The 22270-nt window shown below is 44.0% G+C and overlaps 1 protein-coding gene across 2 annotated transcripts in view; it reads left to right on the plus strand.

The window, feature by feature from the left end:
* The window catches only part of LOC119166805 (ribosomal protein S6 kinase alpha-5-like), a 252691-nt gene extending 231311 nt beyond the window's left edge, over nucleotides 1-21380 (plus strand). For both annotated transcript variants that reach the window (XM_075867431.1, XM_037418167.2), the window contains exons 6-14: nucleotides 368-555; nucleotides 3670-3820; nucleotides 5720-5881; nucleotides 6659-6778; nucleotides 8336-8412; nucleotides 9636-9780; nucleotides 11046-11216; nucleotides 11897-12112; nucleotides 15678-21380. In XM_075867431.1, the coding sequence (XP_075723546.1) occupies nucleotides 368-555; nucleotides 3670-3820; nucleotides 5720-5881; nucleotides 6659-6778; nucleotides 8336-8412; nucleotides 9636-9780; nucleotides 11046-11216; nucleotides 11897-12112; nucleotides 15678-16763 (2316 nt within the window). In that variant the 3' untranslated portion in view covers nucleotides 16764-21380. The remainder of the gene's footprint in view (nucleotides 1-367; nucleotides 556-3669; nucleotides 3821-5719; nucleotides 5882-6658; nucleotides 6779-8335; nucleotides 8413-9635; nucleotides 9781-11045; nucleotides 11217-11896; nucleotides 12113-15677) is intronic.
* The last annotated feature ends 890 nt before the right edge of the window (nucleotides 21381-22270 follow it).

A 22270-nucleotide genomic window follows, 5' to 3' on the forward strand; every position in this document is an offset into this window, starting at 1 on the left:
CTTTTTGCTGGCAGTTGTCATACGTGGGAGGGGGGCATCAAGCATATGCAGCCTTTTTTTCACTGCCTTGTCATGACCAGCAATATTTGTCAATAGTGTGTAATATGCAAAGTTGGCTGCCAATACTGACGGTCATTCCGCATAAATATGCGGGACCTGAGCGTGCTGATCAAGGTGTTTAGCTTGTTGCTACTTCACAGAAGAATATCCAAAATTTTAAAGAGGAGGGGGGGCGGTCGCCCTCCTCCCCCTTCTTGCACTCCTCTCCGGCTGTCCATGCTGACAGCACTAAGCCTCTTACACAATGCCTACCATTAAGTCAAATTTAGAAACTAATCATTGTCCTCCTTCTATGTCACCACTGCAGGACCAGAGGGCCTTCTCATTCTGTGGCACCATAGAGTACATGGCACCCGAAGTTGTGCGGGGCGGAAGTGCGGGCCACGACTTCAGCGTCGACTGGTGGAGCGTGGGTGTGCTCACGTTCGAGTTGCTCACGGGGTCGTCACCTTTCACAGTCGAGGGCGAGCGCAACAACCAGGCCGAGATCTCCAAGTGAGTGTGGCTTCGACCGTGAAAACACCAACTTTATGTCGACTTGCTTGCAAATGTTCACCACACCATAACTTTGTAGAAAGCAGAGCGGAAAAAAAAACTAAAACAAAATAAAATAGAGACAAAGAAAGTGCCAAAAGAACACTGTTTGTTACCATACTCCTTGTCTCTGGTTTTTGTGCTGACTTACCCCGTATTCAGAAATGCTGATTGACTCGAATTTGACTTGCCACTGCCTCAAGGAGACACATTCAAAATGAATTCGTGTTGCATTGAAGGCGGTGGCTAGTGAAGGTCATGTCAAGGAGCGTTTCTGAATATGGGGGTTACATTAAAAAACTAAGCTAGCTGACAAATTTTCGTGCTGCTTACTATGCCGTACCAAAATGCTTAGAATGCCATAACATTTGTTCAAATTGATTTAATACATCTATTTTTGTTGCAGTACTTAGAAGTGTGAAGAACACAAGATGCATAATAAGAAAAAACCAAAGTGTATGGGTGCTCACTCCGGACCAAACACTAATATTGATATGTGCTCTTGTCTTGTGTGATTCTTTTTTATTGTGTGTCCCATGTTCTTAGCACTTCTAAGTAGTACCATCCTGGATCCTTGCAAATAGGCTCTAATATAAGGTCCGTTCGATTCACCTGCACCGGTCGGAACCGGTTCACGGCTGTGCACGCGAAGTTCAGAAATTGTGCAGCGTGAGTTCTGCGGTGCAGGCACAGCACGACACCCGAAACAAATGACGATGTGCCGACAAGGTGTTGGCCTTATTTCTTTTCGGTTAATTTACACCATTCAGCAAACACCGACCTATGGCGAAACGCACATGCGGACAGTTTATGAGGCGCAAACATCTTGGCAAAACACACCGCATTTGTAGAGGCGGGTACGGCGCCTAAGCCACCTACGTCTAAGTGCTGCATCGTCTGCTCAGCTGCACGCACGCCTGCACCAAGCCAACACCATCAGCGAAGGAGGTGCAGGAAAATCGTGAACCGGTGCTGCACCTCTTCTGCACCTTTCGAAATGAATGACAGGGTTCAGCGGTCGTCAATGCTGCACCGCTGAAACGAATGGTAAGGTGCAGCACCTCGTGAACTGGTTCACGTGGTGCAAGCTAATCGAACGGACCTATATATTCTTCTAAACCATTTTTGTTGCACAGCATGCATTTCTGATTCCAATTTATTGTGTCATGCTGATTTACCTTGTAATGTCTGTGTAATGTCACAGATTTCAAAAGCATGTGCTTTGCAATTAGTAACATTGACTACACCACTTTTCCTGGAACTTACAATGTTCACTACCTAAACCCCATAGAAGTCAAATTTTCTTCAATCTTTCAGTTGTTCTTTATCACAAGTAGCTAACGCTACTTGTGATGACGCTACTTGTGTTAGATGGAGAAGCCTTTGTCAGGGCTCATATTCCTGAGCTTCTACTTCTAACCGTAACACTTGTTAATTTATTGAACGACTAATTGCATATTTGAATGATTCATCCTTACATCTATTCATTCATTCATTAATTCATCACATCAGTAAACAAAACATCACGGTCGATAAGTGGCTATGTTATGTGTGATTGAACGCATCGTTGCAGGCTCAAATCACGGTTGCGATGATTGGGTTTCTATGGCAGAATAATGCAAAAACGCCTCTGTGCATAAGTTTTAGTGTATCTGTTATCTATTATAGCCAGTGTGCTTACTTCTAATATTTGGCCCTGTAATTAAATTTGACTTATGTCAACGACAGATGCCATGGGCTGGCTAATGCCAGTAGGAGGGATAGGAGACCCAGAATGTGTGTACTACCATGAAACCCCCATTTCAGGCCGATGGGTCCCAAAAATTTCGAGGATCCAGACGAGTCGGACAGGGAGTGTATGAGGTGAGCAGAGTGTGTTGGGTGAACAGACCGAGCATGCATGCAGCTGTCGGCGAAACTTTTTGCCTCTTCGTGCTCCGACTCGATTGGCCACTCGCCGTGGACACTTTTACAGCGAAAACGAATTTACCCCGAGAAATGTGCGCTCCCTGTTGTTGATCAGGAAGCTTCTTCCGAGTACAAATTTCTCAGTCTAGCCTTGAATTTTTCGTGTTAGAATGGTGCAGTGCTCCGTAGTGCGAGTTATCCTGTCGTGTAAAAATTTTGTCGCTTTCCACTACCTTTATAGGAAGCGAAACAAAGTCGGAGTGAGTAGTATTCTCAGAGGTGTGGCAGTACTGTGGGTGCGATGACCAAAGATGTGTGGCATTTCGTGCCTTGACTGTCTTTTACACACGTATGCATCTGCAGCACTGCTGCATCAGCATACATACGTGTGTGCATACTTTGCACCTTCTTCATCTTCATCCTCATCTGCATCTTCACTCAGTCTTCCCCCTCTTTTGCTAGAAGGGTACTGACACAGTATCTTTCTGTTTTTTTGCATCAAGTGAGAAACACAGTCATCAAAAGTTGAGAAAATGCATCAATGGGCGTGAGTGCGCCCTGAAAAATGAATTGCAGCCCGTCTTTAAAAGCTAGTTCAGGTTCCTGCCCTGATGTGACGGTACCATATGAGCCTCTTGTCATGTGTTTTCACAAGATAATGTGACGCTTTAACGGCCAATGCGCTGCGTGGCTCCATTGGTGGCTCACACTTGGCCATTTCGAATGTGTTTTGGTGATGGGAGTGGCCATGTTTTGGCGCCCAAAGTCATCACAACAGGTCATATTGGTGCGTGACATCACAAGAATTGTCAGATAACGTAATTCTAGTGTCGATTTCAGTGGTTGGCACCATGTCAAGATGGATCTTAATGTGAAAATAAATTATCTTATCAGCATTTACTGATTTTTGCTCTTGCACATAGCCCTCTCCACAAACAAAAGGTTCGTATGGCAGGGAAAACTCATGGTGTCAGTACTGCTTTACCGCTCTTGTGCCTTCTCGTAACTTTGTAATGTAGGGTAACTTTGTTTGTCTTTGTGACTCTATATACCTCTCTCTCATCGTCTCTGTGACACTGGCCTTGCGACTGTGGGCAGTGCGGCTCGGCACAGGACTGCGAACGCATCTTTTTTTCTTAATGCCTGTGCCTTTTCACATGTTTTCAGGAGGATACTCAAGAGCCAACCACCGATACCGGATCGCATCACGGGTGACGTTAAGGACTTCATCCTGAAACTTCTCATCAAAGACCCCAGGAAGAGGCTCGGCGGCGGGATCGAGGACGCCGAGGAAATCAAGAGGCATCGCTTCTTCAAGGTGCGTTGAACTGTTCAGTTCTGTTTCGAGAAATCGGGCAACAAAATAAGACGAGGATGTAAGGAAGTAGGCACAGCAGCGACTAAAACGTATTTGAAAGGAAAATATGTTGGGGATATCAGTGTCTTCTCTGTCCTTGGGTAGCTTGTGCACAACCATCCTTTCTTCGCAAGTGTGAACCAACTCGGCCAACAGCAAGGTTTCTCGAGACTAAAATGTAGCTTTCTTAGTTGCTCTTTCACGTCACTGAATACCACAAAAGTTGCTAACTGGCTTAGACTAACTAGCAATCTAACTACTCGCCTAACTAGCCGAGACTGGCTGGTATTGATTGCAACATGCTGCAGCATCAAAGGGCTATTGAAGATTCGGGAAGTAAGAGATACCAAGGATGGTGAAACAAGATGCTCTGAATATTGGTGGTTAGAGCAGTGTACAAGACCAATTCAGTTAGTTAATGAAGCTTGACCGGGACCAGACAAAACACTCAACAGTTCTGAAGCATGGACAAAAAGGTTTAAGTGTGTCAATGAGACGATGATGGCGACATTCTGCACACGACGGATGCAAGTCCAACAGGTGTGTCGTAGCTGCTCAGTAAAGGAAGTGATGCCAAGTTACTACTTATAGATTACATAGAACTTTTAACCAAGCAAAGAAATGTCATGGGCTCAGGATGTTACTTATTTTCAGACACCTGCAAATAATTTTTTTCGATCACATTCTCTGTCATCAGTGTTGCATAGAATTCAGTGTCACTAGTGTTGCATATAAAAACCTCCAAATACAGCGTGACAATGAAAAGAGGTATTAAAATTGTTTGTTTTGCCATCCTTTTATATATTTATAAGTACAGATGGGGAGATCGTAGAACGAAAGCTGTCTTTGAACAGCTTGATAAATCTACAACCCTTTCATTTGGCAGGCAGGCGATATCACATATAGGTACAGATATATAGCAGCATACTTATGCCTCCACATTACGCTTGTGCGAATAGTGAGTTTTATGTTCGAAGCAAATTCAAAGCGAATAGTGATTTGGTCTGAATAATTTTGAATCGAATTCGAATAGTACATATAACATACAATAAAGAAAAATGGGCAGATTTGTCATTACCCAACCTATTCGCAAAGTGTACTTTAGAAATTGAAACAAGGCCTGTGCTTATGCCATTCCTCATGATGAAAACAGCTTTTAATAATAGTAGGATGTGACTTTCGGTAGAAAACAAGTGATAACCAGTAAAATATGTTGCATTGTAAAATTCAATATACTTAGAGCATATAAGCCAGTATAACAAGCTTTTAAAGTGAAATGAAATGGGCGTGATTAATGATGGGGGTAATATGTTCATCTAATTACTAGTGCAAGTCAGTGCAACCGGCGGGAGGGAATAAAACAGAGGACACATTGAGCGCTGAACTTCAGCGCTCTGTGTCCTCTCTTCTGTCCCCTCCTGTTGGGCTGATCTGCACGCATACCTATGTTGTACCAGCACACCCAATCCTACAGTCTTCATTGTTCATTTAACATTGAAGGGGGGGGGAGGGGGGGGGGGGCTTCGCGGCAGTGCGAATTTCCTCTGGCTAGGTGCTACCATGGCTCAGCATTCCTCTACTGCAGTGAAACAATCCCTACAGCGACTACAGGGGGACTGATATGCACCTATTCGTTCATTTCGAATACTTTGAGGTTTAACATATTTGAAATGGAATCAAAGCGAATTTAAATACTGTACCATTCATTCAAATATGTGAGGCAAATTTTAATACTCTACCATTCATTCGAACATTGGTGCGATTCGAATATTCGCACATGCGTATTAGTGTTTCCGCTCACTTTCAACGTACAGAGAAAATAGTTGAAGTAAAAATTCTTTGTTTTTTCACCTATTGCAGGGAATCAATTGGGAGGACCTTGCGGCCAAGAAGGTCCCCGCGCCCTTTGTTCCAAAGGTGGACGATGAATTGGACGTGAGCAACTTTGCGGACGAGTTCACCTCTATGGTTCCCGCCGACTCACCGGCGCTGGCACCTATCAGCGACGACAAAGTGTTCAAGGTGAGTTTGCAGTCTATAAATTTCGAAAACTCTTTCTTGAGCGTGATCGCTAGGGCCGTTCCGACGAGATATCCCTGCATCCCTTCATGGTTGTTGTTCGTAAACTTATTAAAGACATCTAGCTATCCTTACTTCCGAAATATACGAATAGCTTGATAGCATGTGTGTGTGAAGCAGCCGACTTGTTGTCTTTAATGCTGATTGCGTCTGTATGTTTGCACTGGGCAAACCTAATGAAGACAGGTCAGAGGACACAACTCATTAATTCTCGTTCTATTTGCACTGTGCAAGCATGTTGATGCTAAAACAGCAACTAGCCCAAGCTACCATTCTAGCAAGAAATCCAGTAGAATTACTATGTGATTTTGCACAGTTGTACAGCATTCAGCAGGTATTGCACAGGATTTCTTGGGTATCGCTTGGTATTGCATCAGCTTGTAGGAATCTTAGTGTCAAATTGCATGCACATTGAGATATTTTGTTGTAATCAGTGTGCACTGGAAACTCAAACCTTGATTTAACGAAATACAGGTTGTAACGAAGTAAACCAAGAATGTTTTTGCAATAGACAGTGTTAGGAATATACCTTTATAATGAATTTTCGGATGGTAAACAAACTTATTCTCGATTAGGATGCAATCTCGTTATAATGAGGTTTGAGTGTACAGCGTGCAAATCTGACGCTCTTCATTGCAACTACTTGTGATGCCACTTTGCTTGCCCTCTCAAGAGCACTGCCGAGCATTCGCTTCAGTCCACAAAATTTTGCCTCTGCAGGGTTACTCCTACGTCGCACCATCCGTGCTGTTCAACGAAAACATCCTCACCGACGACCTCCTAGGCTGCGCCCATGAGAGCCGGCCGAACATTAACCAGCTGCTTGCCACCAAGTTCAAGGTGAGCCGCTGCTTTCCAAGTGTTCTATACTGTTCGTGCCTTGGGCTTCATTCATGGACCGAAAAATTTGTGATCACACTGACAACTTGCGTCTAACATGGGAAAATGGCTACTTTTTTATATACTGGGTCACAATACCTAGAGGACCCCTGACACTAAATTTCGAAACTCCACTCGGTTACAACCTAAGAATAAATACATGCTCCTCCCCCAGTACTGTAGCATGCCTGTCATCCTTCTGCGAAACAGTGCAATGATTTGCGACTTCTGTTTTAAGCTTAAGCACATTTTTGCTGGTAATGCAATGACTATGCATATTACCAATTAAAAGTTTGTCGTTCCTTGTGTTTAACTCAACAGTGAAGTCGAAATTCTTGTTGAAATTTGCCAAGATGTAAAATGTTTCGACCGAAAAGTAGTGAAATAAACATGAGCCTGTTTAGGCAAGTGATATGCCTGATATCTGTGAAATCTGCCTCACGTCACCTGAACAGCCGGCTGCTATTCATTATACTAAATATATTTACTTTGCGCTGCTTTCTCGGACGGCTTTAACCTCTTAGATAGCAGAGTACCGAGTACTCTAAATCCTTAAGCGCTTTTTCTAAATGCACAGATTCTGCCTGGGTGGGACGGTGACCGCTGTGGGCAGAGCTTACATTTATTCTTAGGCTGTAGCCAACTATGGGTGCTTGTGCTGTTTGTGAGTCCTGCACACTTCTGACCGATTACTAGTGACGAGCCTTGGCTGTAAGATATGTTAAAGTGGTTTTAAAGCAAGGACCAGCGCTCATCGGAGTTATCCGCATCAATTGGACATCTTCTCTGGTTTGATGTACACAGAAGCCTTACGTGGCATTCCACGAGCGAGGCGAGTATCGTCGGCATCATAGAAAATTTGGGGGGTGCACACAATACCCCTGACTGCCACCCAGCAAGAACCACCAGGCGAGAACTGCCACCCGACCAAAAGCAGGCTTTCCAAACGTGTGTATGTCTGTGTGAGGCTGAACTGTTAAAGAAGTATGCTTGACGTCACGAAAAAGATAACGAAAATTTTCTCTAGGGAGGAGATTGATGGTTCTGGGTGAAGCTGACATTTTTTTTTTCTTTAGTTGTGACCAATTCTTGCATTATCACCACAGGAGCTCAGCAGCTGTAGCATGGGACTGCTCAGCATGGTATTGTGTAGTACTTGACTACTGGCCTCAGAGAGTGTATTTTGATGAGAGAGAAATTCAGAAATTCCTGTGTACTATTCAGATCTAAGAGGATTTCACAGAACTTTTACGTGGTGAAGATTAATCTAGGACCACATTTTTTGCCAAACACATCATGGATTTTTGCTCTCATGGTATCAGTTAAATGTCTTTCACTAATATCTTTATTATTGCTTTTGGCATTGGCATTGCTTTTGAGCCTTTTTAGAAATAGAAAATCTTTTTAAATGTGCAGAATTTTTAAAGAGAAGAGAGAGTGAGATGGGGCAGAAGGGTTTTCCTTGTCAGATATTCCAGACAGGCACCTGGCTGCAATAAATTCCTCTTTGTATTACAGAACTCTGCATTCTTTCAAAACTACGACATTGTTGGGAAGGAAGGCATTCTGGGTGACGGAAGCTTCTCAATCTGCAGGTGAGTTCAGCGCAACCCATGTTTTTTCTTTCTGCGTAACTTCACGGGGACAGTGTCCGAAGGCCGAAATATTACTCTGAATAAAAATCCTGGCTTCAGACAGCGCAGAGGTGGAGCAGCCTACATAGCTTAATTTCACATTTCTAAATACAGGCGAATGTGCCAAAAAAAATGTGCAAGTACACTCAAACCTTGTTATAGTAAAAGTTCATCTTACTTGAAGATAATTTTGTTATACCCGAAAATTCGTTAAATAGGTCTATTCCTAACACTGTATCTATTGCAAGACTATTCTTAATTTACTTTCTTATAACTGATATTTCAATATACCCAAGTTGGTTATATCGAGGTTTGAGTGTATAGGATGCTGAAACTGTGAAGACATGCCACCGTCCCTGTTTGTTGGCCGTGACATAGAGACGATAGGTGTGACCCAGCTAGAACATACCGTCTATCGGCGTGAACGTCAAGTTTAGGGGGTGCTGAAATGTCTCAAAAGTGGGCGTGTCTAGGTACACATACATCGTAACGACATCAGTAGGGTGTGCTTGTCGCAACGTGACGTGCCAGATTATTCATTCAGCAGTCTTGGGAAGAAAACGCATTATCAAGATGGGGGTGAGGAATGGTGAACGAGGAGAAAGCCGTAGCTTTAGTATTCTAGTGAGGAGACTCGGTTCTGGTAAACATTTTACATCGTCCAATGCGGTTGGAAGATACGTTTGCATTGGTAAGACTAGCTAAAGTTCTTCTTTCTTTTATGGAAATGTAGCATATATATTTTACCTTGCTGTGATGGCTTCTTGTGTTTTGTTAAACATTTGTTGTTGCTACAAACAACAGCAAGTGATTGAAGGCTCTTCCTGAGAGGTGAACTTTGTAATTTTTATACTTGCATATGCAGTTCATTATTAATGCTCTCTGTGCGTTAGGGGCATAGGCAAAAATGTTTTTTTTGGGGAGGGGGGGGGAGAGGGGTCTACCATGCTTTATGTATGTTTGTGCACGTGTTTGTATGTGTGCCACATGCGTGTACATATTAGCAAGCAAGACAGAAAAAAATTCAGGGGGAGGGAGGTTGAACTCCTCCCCCCGACTATGCTCCTGCTGTACATCGAGGGTATTACAAATAGAAACAATACGAGTGACTGAATGTTCACATTTGCGAGGTTGTCTACCCTTCGTGAGGTTGTAATTAATCAATTTTTTTTGTAACCTCGCAGGAAGTGCGTTCACAAGAAGACTGGCATCGCCTACGCCGTAAAAATCGTGAGCCGCCGCATCGACACCACCCAGGAGGTGCAGCTTCTGAAGATGTGCCAGGGACACCCCAACATTGTGCAGTTCGTGGAGTCCTTACAGGATGAGGTGGGTTAGTTTTACTAACTCACTAAGTTGGCAAATTCTTTATTGCATGAAGAGTTCATTAAATGGAACCTATAGCAACCGTGAAAATATGTTCCATTTAATAGGAGTTCTGTTTACTGAGAGACAAGTAAGGCTGCAAAATACGAGTAGGAAACCAATCGTGTTAGAGAAAGTTGTTTCGTTTAAGCAGCAGCTCGTTAAACAGGTTTTCATTTACTGAGAGTCTACCATACATTGCTTGTTGACCTGCTTGAAAAAATCTAGCTAGGGATCGACAACTGGCCAGAACATGCCATAATAGATCATAGTAGAAATGAAAAGAGCTTAAAATATAGTGTTATATTCTAGCATTTTCTTTTACGTCGTGACTAGGATATTTATTTTTAAATCATGCTTAAAATGATGAAAAACTGTTTTGCTGTGCAGCGTGGCAAAAGAGTGTTGAAGCTGGATTATGAAATATGAAGTCGATCACTTTACTGAACGTCGTCATGTATTCTGATGCTGTCGTGCGTGCCAGTCTTCAAAATTAGTGTATGCATGTTATCATCCAGCCGCGCTCTGTGCTGCTTATGAGAGTAAAAAAAAGTAGCACGGTGAAAAGTTTCCTCAAAGCAGTTTGTGTGTCAGCTTCTAGTTTCTTGCCCCCGTATTCGTAAAGCTCTTTCACCTGAACTTGACATGAAATTGCCTTCAATGCAGCATGTTTGAAATGCGTCTGTGCATTTGTACTGCCTTGGCACCGGCTACAGAAAGCGCGTTCGAAACACGTTTGTGCTGCGTTGAAGTCGGTGGCAAATCAAGTTCAAGACAAGCAGCGTTTCTGAATACGGGGGTTAGGTTCCTTTTCCTTGCTCTAGTGACCAGAGCCTGCAGCAACACTTGCATGAGAGAAGTGTGGCAGTTTGGGCTAGTTGGTATGACATGACGATAGTTATAGCGCGAGAACAGAACGACGACAAAGAGACAAGACGGACACAACAAGAGACAAAAGACGAGAATGTTGGAAGTTACCGCTCGTGTCCTTCTTGTCTCTTTGTCGTCGTTCTGTTCTCGCGCTATAACTATAGTCATTTACATGAGAGAGTTTTATCCCACCTAATTGCTGGAGTGTTGCAACGTGGAGGGGTGAACATGCTTAGAAAAGCAGTATGAGGGATGAGCGTTTCTGGTGGGGAACATTTGTGTGAGAGAGCCAACTTACGGGTGCTTTCAAAGGGTGCGCTATTTTGCGAAACAACAATTTCCAAGTTTCCTTCCCACAGGCACACACCTACATCATCCTCGAACTTCTCACTGGCGGGGAGCTCCTCGAGAGGATACGCGGGCGGGCGCGCTTCACGGAAAGCGAGGCGTGCCGCATCTTCCGCCGCCTCGTCTCCGCTGTGAACTTCATGCACACTCGAGGTGTCGTGCATCGAGACCTCAAGCCCGAGGTGAGTTTTCCGAAGTATGCGAAGCTAAAAGGCTAGTTCGTTCGTCTCCATTCAAAGCATGAAATTCCAGCTGAGGTCATCGCATTGCAAGTGGTACGGACAGATCAAAAACATTTGATCTTTTAGGGCTAGGTGTACATTGGTACAATGAGGAACCCCACCAGGTTGACATTGCACTCATACTTCGACACAACGAACGCGGAAGCAACGAATTATTGGTCGTATCGAATTAAATGAAGAATATTGTCTCCTCGTTGATGTCTTCGTGCCGTTTTTTTTTACTATGAATGTGTACCAACAAGCTCACAGGCTCCTGCCACATTCCTTGGCACATCCTGAACTGTGCCAGTGCGATTTCGCCATAGAAGTTTTCATCTATTTCTCTCTCTCCTTATTTCTCTCTTAGTGCAACACTGGGATGTACAGGCATCCTACTCTTTGCACTGTGTTAATACACGAATTGGCCTAGCTTACTTTAATGCAGTATGAATGCTTGTTGCTTTACCGAAATTACAAGTGTTGCTTTGATACCCGTACCTTTATCGAACCCTCGTTGCTTTAACGAAGTATGCACACAAAGCATGCAATCGCGTGCCTATTGCCGAATGGCACGAAGGGGGCACTGTGCTTTGCCCCTTCTAATGATTGGTTCTAAATGCATTTTTCGTTCGACCATACAGAACCTACTGTTCACGGACAACTCTGACAATGCCACCATCAAGGTAGTGGACTTTGGCTTTGCGCGGCTAAAGCCGCAGGACAATCAGCTTATGAAGACGCCGTGCTTCACGTTGAACTATGCCGCCCCGGAGGTCCTGCAGCAGGCCAGACCGGGCAACAATGCCGCTGCGGGCTACAACGAGTCCTGTGACCTCTGGAGCCTCGGTGTCATTCTGGTATGTGCCGCTTGTTTTTAACGGAGGAGACGCTCATGCCAAGTTCGTGAGTTGTGAATATAAATATTACATTGCCATGAACGGCATGTACCCTGAAGGGGCCCTGAAACACATTTTCAAATAACCATGGAATGAATTCACTGGAAGAGCTTATTGCCTCACAAATTCAGCGCCACAAAAATTGTAAGAATCCGTCCAGTACGAGCGGAGTTACAAAGATTTGTCACGCGCGGCAATCGCATTCTCTCTTCTCTTGTCCCGACGAAAGCGCTGGAAGCTAAGCAGGGAGGGATGGTAGGGCCTCAAAATAACGTCACACGCGCCTTGTAGCTTTGAGCACTTTTTTCTTTTTTTCTCGAATGCGCGACTTCAGAGTGTGATCGCGCGCGCACGCATGGACAAGTGGCAGCCTTTCGCAGCGATCTCTGTAACGAGCGAGCGCTCCATGTTCAAATCAGCCAATGGCTGATAGATGGGCTTGCTGCGTGTGATTTTTGGGCCTATTGCGTGATTTATCGAGAGAAGAGAAAGCAATTTTTAGCCGACTGATAATTTATTGTGAATTCCAGGCTGCATGCTGTGCTATAATATTTGGCTCGCGTGTCGTCGGGAGCCTCTACTACCGATTGGCAGCGTTTTCTGACCATGCTCAAAAAGTGTTGCAGGGCCCATTTAAACTACAGCTATGAGAATAGCAAAATTTTGGTTGTTAAGCGAATTTGAATATTCAAGTGCGAGTGCGAATTGAATAGAATATTTTTTGAATGCTTCGAAGCAAAATTTTAGGAAAAAAAATTATGGAGGGAATTTTGTAGCATGTTCTGATGAGATAGCAACATGGAAGCGTTTCTTTTGGCTAGGTTGATGCGGGGTGGTGCTTCACGGCTGTCTATCAAGACTGAGGCAATGCAGAGGCCGAATTGTATATATGTGTACATGATTTGGTGCAACCAAAGTGTTGTCTCAACAATTTACACGTAAAAGGCAACGATGCTAGTTCCTCAGCCTTTCCTGCTCTTTCAACTTTCATGATGTGCCGGACAAGGGTGTGCTCTCTTCAAGTCCGGAATTCCAAATCTGCTTGTAGACGTCAATATTTAGCTTAAAAGAACATTTAAAATTTTGGATGCTAAAATCTTCAGCGCTCGATTTTTCGGACCTTCTAGACAAGTAGTTATGTTTTGAACCTTCAGGTCCAAAGCAGCATTAATTGAGCTCCCACCTTTGCCGCATCCCTCATTTCCATGTTGGAAGGAGCGCTTTTATTAATCAAACATTTGCACTCGTGGCAGAGTTTGAAAGGCAGCTTTGCCACATTATGGGAATGTAATGGGGTGAGGCATAGTGAAAATATGAAGGGGCCACTGCTCATCAAATGTCAACTGTATTTGACTTCGGTAAGTTGTATATGAATAGTAAAATTCCGGTGCAAATGGAATGGCAAACACTATTTAAAAATATTCAAAATTTCGAACATTCGCACACGCCTACTTCGAAGCAACACAGTAACTCAGCTGGCACGCTCTCTCTCCCCTTGTCCTCTTTTTTCTACTTCGCTTCGGCGGAAGAGAGAGATGATAGAGAAGAAAGAAATATATAGAGGGACAACATTTGGAGGAAAGAGAGGGACAAGAAAGAGGGGAAATGAATAAATAAAACAAAAAAAATCTTAAGGAGACAAGAATCGTAGCCACTAAGCTATTCAGGTACTCTAGCAGAATAAGCGATTATGGGAACCATATTATTGCGTTCCTATCAGCAAAAGAACAAAAAAGGACAGAAAGAAGGACAAATAAAGACAGAAAAGAAAGTGGAGAGAGAGAACGAGCGCAGCCATGCATAGTAGTACTATTATAGCCAGTGGGTGAGAAAGAGAAGTGAGGGTGGGGAAGAGTGCTGTGAGGCTGAAGAGGGGACGGCCATCCTTCCCACCATCGGTGCTTTAAGGGGCCCTGAAACACTTTCCCAAGTAGCCATGGAATGAATTCAGTACAGCAGCCTCACAAATCCACCGTCGTAAAAATTTTTGCAATATGTCTGTCTAGATTTGTCCCATGCTGCCATCGCTTTTCTCTTCTTTCGTCTCGATGAAAGAACTGAAAGTAAGAAGGGAGCGATGGCATGGGAAAAAAATATGTCACGTGCAATTCATAAGATTGAGCACTTTCTCTCTTTTTCCACGAATACACAGTTTTTCAGTGCGATGGCCTGCGTACGCGTGGACCAGTCGCGGCCTTCCATAGTGGCCCCAGTAACAATTGAGCGCGCCATGCTCAAATGAGCTAATGGCTGATACTTCGCCTGCAAGGCATTGATTTTTGAGCTTGTAGCGTCATTTGTCGAGCGAGGAAAAAGCGATCTTTAGCTTACTTTGAGAATTCATTGTAAATTCTAGGCTGTGTGCTACGCCATATTATTTTGCTCACATTTTCTCAGGAGTCTCAACTACTGATCAGGAGCGTTTTCTGACAATGCTCAAAAAGTGTCGCAGGGCCTCTTCAACTGACCCAGTTTCTTTTCTTTTTTTTAAGGCTAAAGCATTATATGGCTCACCATTTAAAAAAATATGGCCTGCAACATTGAAAACAGGAAAAGTCATGTATGAAACACTTGAAACAATATGAACAATATGAACGTAACTATATAAAAAGTCATGAGTCACATACCCACATTACCTGGGTAAGAACTAAAGGTGAATGAAATGAAAAGGCAGGCGAATTAAAGCAGCAGTTGATTGACAACTGATAAAGTGAATCAAATGTGAAGGAAGGTTAGTGAAACTTGAAAGACGTGTTAAATAAAGTGAAGTAAAGCTGCATAACTATTGACAGTGACATAAATGCTCGATTGGCTCAAAGTGAACTAAATGTGAATAAAATGATGCGAATGGACAGTGAATCAGACTATTGAGCATGATTTTCTCTGGTGCCTTCGTTAGCCTTATTGAAAGAAACTGTCCGTGTTTTTGACGGGGTCTTTTAGGGTTTTTTTTTTTTGGAGAATTGGTGTCATAGGCCACGCTAGCTACATTGTTCAGTTTTTGCAGTTGCTTTAGGTAATTGGGTGGCATTCAAAGTGCTCTTTCTGAGGAGAACGAGATTTGTAAAGTGTTGAAAATGCAAGTAAGCTTTGTCCTAATGCGTTCCTTTTAATGTTCTTCAAAAGACAATTCTATCCAGCACACCTATTTTCATTGAGGCGAGCATTTTGAGTTTACATCAGTGCACTTCAAAATAAAAGTTGAAATAAACGTTAACCACCTAGCCTAACTCACCATACTGTTGCAGGTACCATGACACTTGACCTTGAAGTGTACCTTTGCGGTAGTGCAGGTCCTTCCAGAACAGGTTCTTTCATGGCACAGCTGCTGTGAACTGCAGTGAAGCCATTAAATTTTAGAAATTTATAATTTTTGTCGGAACAAATTGTAATACTGTAATACCTGTTCAAATAATTTCTGTGGGCCAGCCTGTCAATCTGCCAGTGTTTTTTTCCTCCAATCTTTTCTTGTCACATTAATCGAGAGAGTAATTGACCATGACCCTTTTTTTTTCCTCATGCGCAGTACACCATGCTATCCGGACGGGCTCCCTTCCAGACACCGAGCCGCAATGCCAGTGCGGCCGCACTGATGCAACGGATCCGCGAAGGTGATTTCAGCTTCAGCGGACCCCAGTGGGAACCCGTATCAGACCAGGCCAAGGACGTCATACGTGGCCTCCTCACCGTCGAGATTACGCAACGCCTGACCATGAATGAGCTCCGTGCGCATCCGTGGGTGCACACTCGGGGCAGCCTCTGGTCTGCCCCGCTGATGACGCCAGATGTCCTCAGCTCGTCATCCTCCCCTCGTGCAGCAGAGTCGGGCGTGCGTGCCGCCTTCGGGGCGTTCCACCAACTTGCCACTCGCACTGGATTCCGCTTGCTTGACGTCTCTGCTGCTCCCCTCGCCCAGCGCCGAAGGTTGAAGCGTAACTCCGCGGATTTGCGAAGTGATTCATCTGTTTCGACAAGCAGTGGAAGCTCCCTAACATCCACATCGTCTGCTCATTCCGCCGCATCGCTCAATTCGGCGACGGCGGCGTCAACACGTTCGATGGGCTTTGTGCCTGCGCGCGACGACTCAACCCGAAGTGTGGACAGCGTCTTCACGTACCCGGAGACCAAGGTTGCAGCGTACCTCTCCACACTTCCTGACATGGCGGAATGTCCCAGGGGGTCCAGCACCACAGACGAAATCGATACAATAACTGGAGACCTTGCCATCACAGGCTTGGTCATGCCGCAGGCGAGGTCCGGCAGACCGGAAACTCCGATGTTGCCAGCCATTGTGGTGACCGAGGATGTGCCAGAAAAATCTCAAGGTGGCAAGGAAGCGAAATCCACTACCTTCTTGCTGCCGACAATACCGGAGATGGCCGAAGTGTCTGACAACAGCCGAACCATGAGCATGGGAAGCATCGAACAATCAATGTCACTCGATCTAGAAGGACCAGTCACGCGATCTCGGCGAAAGCGGCCCACGCCAGACGAGTGTAAGGTGGCTCAAGCCATTCTCTCAGATGATGGGTCTGACAAGAGCGAACCAAATACCAAGAAATTGAAGACGCGGTCTCCACTGAAGTTGTCTCCGGGCAAGAAGCAGCGGTAGCACAAGCCTAGGAACATAGCTGCATCGTTAGCATTGTTCGCGCGCACGCACCTTCGGTGGCAAAAGGGTGTAGCGTGTGACAATGTTCATCTCCTCAGTGTAAATTCAGCTCATCACAGTCACCTTTTAATCAAAGGGGAACACAGAGAAGACTATTTATAGCAAGACATTGATTGTGTTCTCTTCAAAGAAGGGAACATTGTTGTTGAACACATCTTTCAAAGTGCTTTCAATGATGGGGTTTTTTGTTTGTCCATGTGTGAAATGGCAGTAGCACATATCTGGTGGTTGCTAGAATGCATAAAAAAACTGCGGGCACGCTGCAAGAAAAGGAATGACGAATCACCGGAATGAATGAACTGCAGAAGTTGCAAATGATTCTCACATGATGTCACTGGAATGGTCATTGTCGAATAGCAGATTGTGTTGAACACTGGATGGACTCAGGTAGACTTGTGATGCCTCATCGTTAGTGGCGTCAGTGAAGATACCGAGCGAGCCTTTGTCATCAAGTTCATGCCTGGAACCATGTATTTCTGAGCGATCCGAGTGCAGAGACAGTGTGAAAGACAACTACGCAGAATTGATTTCATTAGGCTTTCAGCTAACGCTGCTTGTGGAAGAAGAAAAGAACACCGGCATGGAGTTTCGTGCGAGTGAAGGACATTTGGGTACTTACGAGACGCTGTTAATTAAGGAAAGGCGATATGCTGATTGCCATCCACTGTAAAGCTTAGACAACACATGTGATAGAGAGCTTTTCATTGCAGCCAATCTCGTGTATATCTATTTATCATTATGGCAGGTTTCTTTTCCCGTGTTTTTCGTCAAGATTGTGGCTTACCATTGGTTGCGACTGTTATCTGCCAGTTGCTGCTAAATCACCCCGCATCTTGTATGGTTTACATTTCATTAAGAGTGCCGACAAGCAACAACATTTTCACTGCTTGCCATATTCCGACTGTTAGCCACACGTTTAGCATGGCCATCATTCCTGTACAGTTCATGAGCGAGTTGTGATTGTTGAGCTGCGAATCTTGCCACCGTGTGTGTAAAAAAAAACCCAAACATATGTTTGTCTTAATCTGAGAGATAAAGGAGCTTCCGAGTTAACCTCACCTTGTCGCGTTTTTAATAGAAGCAATAGCCAGTGTTTTAGTTTATGTTAAAAGATGTCGAGAACGATTACTTGTGAACCATTTATTTACTTCTTTCTTTACACCTTGTGACAATGTATTGCCTTTAAAAATTTTTCTACACTGACTTAGCAACCTTCTTTATAAATTGAAGTAGTTGTTTTTATGTAATCGTTTTACGTAGGCGTACTACAGCTCTACGTTGGCCGAAGCTGTCCCTGGATACTTTTCGTGATGCTTATTCTCTGCAACAATTTTTGAGCTGTCTCATTAAATACAGTGTGGCAGAAACAGATTGTTTTAGTGATGCCACACTTGGGTGTTGTTTCCTGTGCTGTTGCAAACATTGAGAAGGACTGCGCACTTCTGCCAACTCCTCCACTCGTTTTCGTTTCGCTTTCCTGTTGAATTTGTGCGCGCGGCGCATCGTTGCCTGGTTACAAAGCTGAGAAGGTATTTTCTAATACAAAGATAAGGCCTTGGAATATTTACATTCACCTCACAAGTTACCACGGAGTGGCCTTTTTTCATCCCTGCGTGCCAACCTGTTGCACCGGTGGCGAATCGGCAGGCAGTCATTGCCTTAGCGGAAGTTGACATTCTCAGAAATAAGTTGTGGCTGGATATTGTCGGTCACTAACCTTTCTGCACGTTACGCACCGCTCGTGACTTCTGTGCGGTTAGTTGACCACTGCCTCGCCTGGGAGTTTCTACTGTTATATTGCTAACCAAAAATAAGGGGGGGGGGGGGGGGAGTCTTCTAGAAGTGGGGAGAGTCGAGACCAATGTAACACATATAGTGGGCACCACTGGATACAGTTTTAAGCTGTTTTCAAGGCTCCTGACATTAAAAAGTAGAGAGTAATGTTGTGACGTATTTTGTACGCTCGGGGACAAAAAAAAGGGGGAGGGACAATACTCTTTAACGAGTGCAGAGCGGGTATGTTGCCGCACGCGAAAGCGTGCAAATGATATGCATTATGACTGACAATTTTGAAGAGTAAAAAAACTCTGTGCTTGCAGTTTTGTCCAGCTTGGTGGAAGGTTAGTCGTCTTTTTAGGGACAGTTTTGAACTCTCGGATGTTCTTATGATGCAACGTTTTGAATGCTAATCCAACAGCACCATAGAAAAAGTTCACTACTAAATGCCAGTTGTCATGTTACGCGAAAGATATGCTTGCATTAAGGAAACACTTGGGAAGTGGCAATCGTGGTAACTGCATTGAAAGATGAAGTTTACGAACGTTTTTCTCTTGAGGGAAGGAATGTAGTTTTGCGAATGCAGTGCTGATATGTGAAGTTAGAGTGGTGATTTTTTCTTTCGAAGGGCTCGAGAAAGGAGGGTGAGAAGAAAAGTGTGATATCGACAAGCTTGAGCGTGGTTGCACTTATTTATATATTCGTCGAATCAAGAGGTGCTCTTACGTGACTTGCCGACAGAGTTCATGACGAAGGACTGTAGTACACCTCCTGTGTGCCAACTGAGGAGTGAAAGCTGCCTTTTAGGAAATCATTATCAAATTGCCATTGACACTTGCATCATCTAAGAAGAATCCTTTCATACATACGGCTGCACTGACATCCCTGCACAAAAAAGAAAATAATCTATAAGTGCATATTCACAATCTCCGTACACACTTCCATGTCACTCGTGCGAAGTCAATGGAAGGTTGTTGTATCTGTACGAATTGTACGGACAACTTTTGGAACTGTGGAAGTGTACATGGGGAACCTTTTGGGCAGGGTAGGCACAGAAAGAAAAAGACAAATCAGTGAGATCGAGGTGGTGACGTGAAAGCTGGAGACTGTAAGCCAAGACTGGAAAGCTAGTTGCACTAGGGAAACGTAAAATATTTTTCTACCGCGGCAAAGGTAATCATGATTGCCTTTAGGCTAGACTCCGGACGATACGTTAAGTCGGGCGACTTCTCATTTGCAGAGGTGCACCCGTAACCTGCACTGCACGTAGGGTGCTGCCGCAGGCATGTGTGCATATGATTGTACAGTTTAAGTGAACAGAAATTTTTACTAGTTAATATTCCTTCTGAAAACAGTGCAGCAACACAGAAACGAAGAGGGAAGAAATAACGGGACAGGCGCTGGCTTACAACCAAGAATTTGCTTAGAAAGAATGCATAGTTTTTATACAAAAAGGAAATGACTCGTGCACATCAAACTGTTGAACATAAACAAAGGTAAAGCAAAACATGTGCTCGAATCTGGCATGTGTACGTCAACACCATGTGCGTGAAAAAAATAACTTAGCCACCAAACGATGCTCAAAGATAAGTCGGCCCTGTCTGTGACGAGACTGAAGCGTGGCCATTGCACAGATCGTTTTCTTTAGAAATGTGATACGCTTTGATCATTTCTCTTGCGAGTTGATTCTTATGACGTGAACGACTGCTTCTCCCGTTCTTTTCTTCTTCGTTCTCGTGCTGTTTTCCAGACCAATGTGATTGTATATCACCAATCTCAATAACAAAGAACGTGAATCCTTGAAAAACTAATCGTAGAAGCCAGCCATCGCCCCACCTTGCCTTAATCATCGAGAACAAACAGTTGTTTTTTAGACAGACAACTAGTCACAGAATGGCGCGTGTACTTTTTATGCTCCACGAGTTTCCATCCGACGGTGTGTTCTCGTGGAGACGCCTCTCACGACGGTGATTGCACCCGAACCATTTCGGGTGGCCAGTTCCTTTCCCGCACACTGCTTAAGGAGGAAAAGCGGTCGTGCGGTGTGGGTCTTTTCTTCGACGAGGTTGAAAAAAGATGTTCGCTCGCTGCTGTGTTAACTAGTCCATCAATGAAAACCTTTGTGATAGCTTGTCCCAGGCATAAAATATTACGAGACTGAGCTGTGCGTGTCTGTGTTCTACTGCATACCTCCTGTAAGCATGGTTATTTTTGCAAAATAATGAGAGTTATTTCTTCTAACTTGCACAGACAAGATGCTCATACTGACGTACACATCCATAGAATCTCTATTCCCCCCGATGTATCTTTCTTCCCCGGCAGTTGTTTAAGCGTGTACAGTAAAAAAGCTATAAGCATTATGTTTGTTGACCATTCCTTGGAAGATGTGTGAGTGCGAGTTTGTAATATATTCATGAAGTGTGAAAACTGTTATATATATTGTTAAAAACATAGATGAGAAGCAGCACAACTGAGCAAAGGCATGTAAGTAGTCATTGCACTGGCTTTTTGTTACCGCTATTATTGTTCAAAATTCATCCAGACGATTTAGCCGTGGTGCAGTGCAAACGTCGATGTGCGGGCCATGTGACAAATGTAGCATTGTCTTGAATTGCCTAGACGGTGTGAAGGGTACGTGTGCTATTCTTTTGGTGAACAGGGCACAGTGTTGCTTGCCTCACCATGTTTTTTCTCTTCATGTGCTTCCAGTATGTTTTGAGAAAGTGACGTGCAGTGACATATTAATGTTGGGTTGCTAAATAAATGTGTTTTATCAGTTAATCCCTCTGCCTCATGTGTCACAATCCGGGCCCCCTCGAAAGGGAGAGTCAAAAGCTTGCACCAGTTTGCTGGAATGCTTGTATGAATGATGGCATCCTAAACGCCATATTCTCAGACTTACTTGGGTGCAGCATTGCTAAGCGTGGCTTAATTGTGAGTGCAAAATAGGCACAAGGAAAACTAACACGCTCACATGTACAACACACAAACAAACACGTACTGCTAACTTGTGTAATGTTTCAAGAAGCTGAACAGAGATGGTGCCTGTCAGACACATTAAAAGCATGAGGTTCATGTTGTGGCATCATCACGTCTGAAAACTTATGATTGGCGTGTGACGGCTTAATTCCTCTGGAATATAAGAATATGGAAGTGTTGTTGGCATGCTTTGGACATTTCCATCTGATGAAATGCGTCTCCGCAAACTCACGAGCCATCTTGTTGCCACTCCTGCCTGAAACATTACTAGTGCATAAAGCATGGCTCTCAAGCACAGGCATCACAAAGTGCATTACAATGTGCTCCATACTCCTTACTGTCTGCACATCTGCTGGGATAGTAATTTATGCAGCGGCCATGTTGTTGCCCAATATGTAATATATTTCGTGGTATGAAATGTCTTTTACTTGCAGTAAGCCTTATGATGACAGAAATGGCACCCATGACAAGCAACTTATATTACAAATTGGTCCATCTGCTGAGTAATACAATTTCCTGCAGAAGATCTGTGCGAATTTCTAGCCGCATGTCACGGTGAAGCTAAGTTACTCATAAAATTGATGCACTGAGAAATGTTATTCCTCTGGTGAATTCAGTATTAGCCAAAATAACAGCCATAAAATAATTATGTTTAAATATTCTCGCCCACTTCAAATAACACTAGTTTCCAA

This window comes from Rhipicephalus microplus, chromosome 6 (genome assembly GCF_043290135.1).
Source record: "Rhipicephalus microplus isolate Deutch F79 chromosome 6, USDA_Rmic, whole genome shotgun sequence".
NCBI lineage: Eukaryota > Metazoa > Arthropoda > Arachnida > Ixodida > Ixodidae > Rhipicephalus > Rhipicephalus microplus.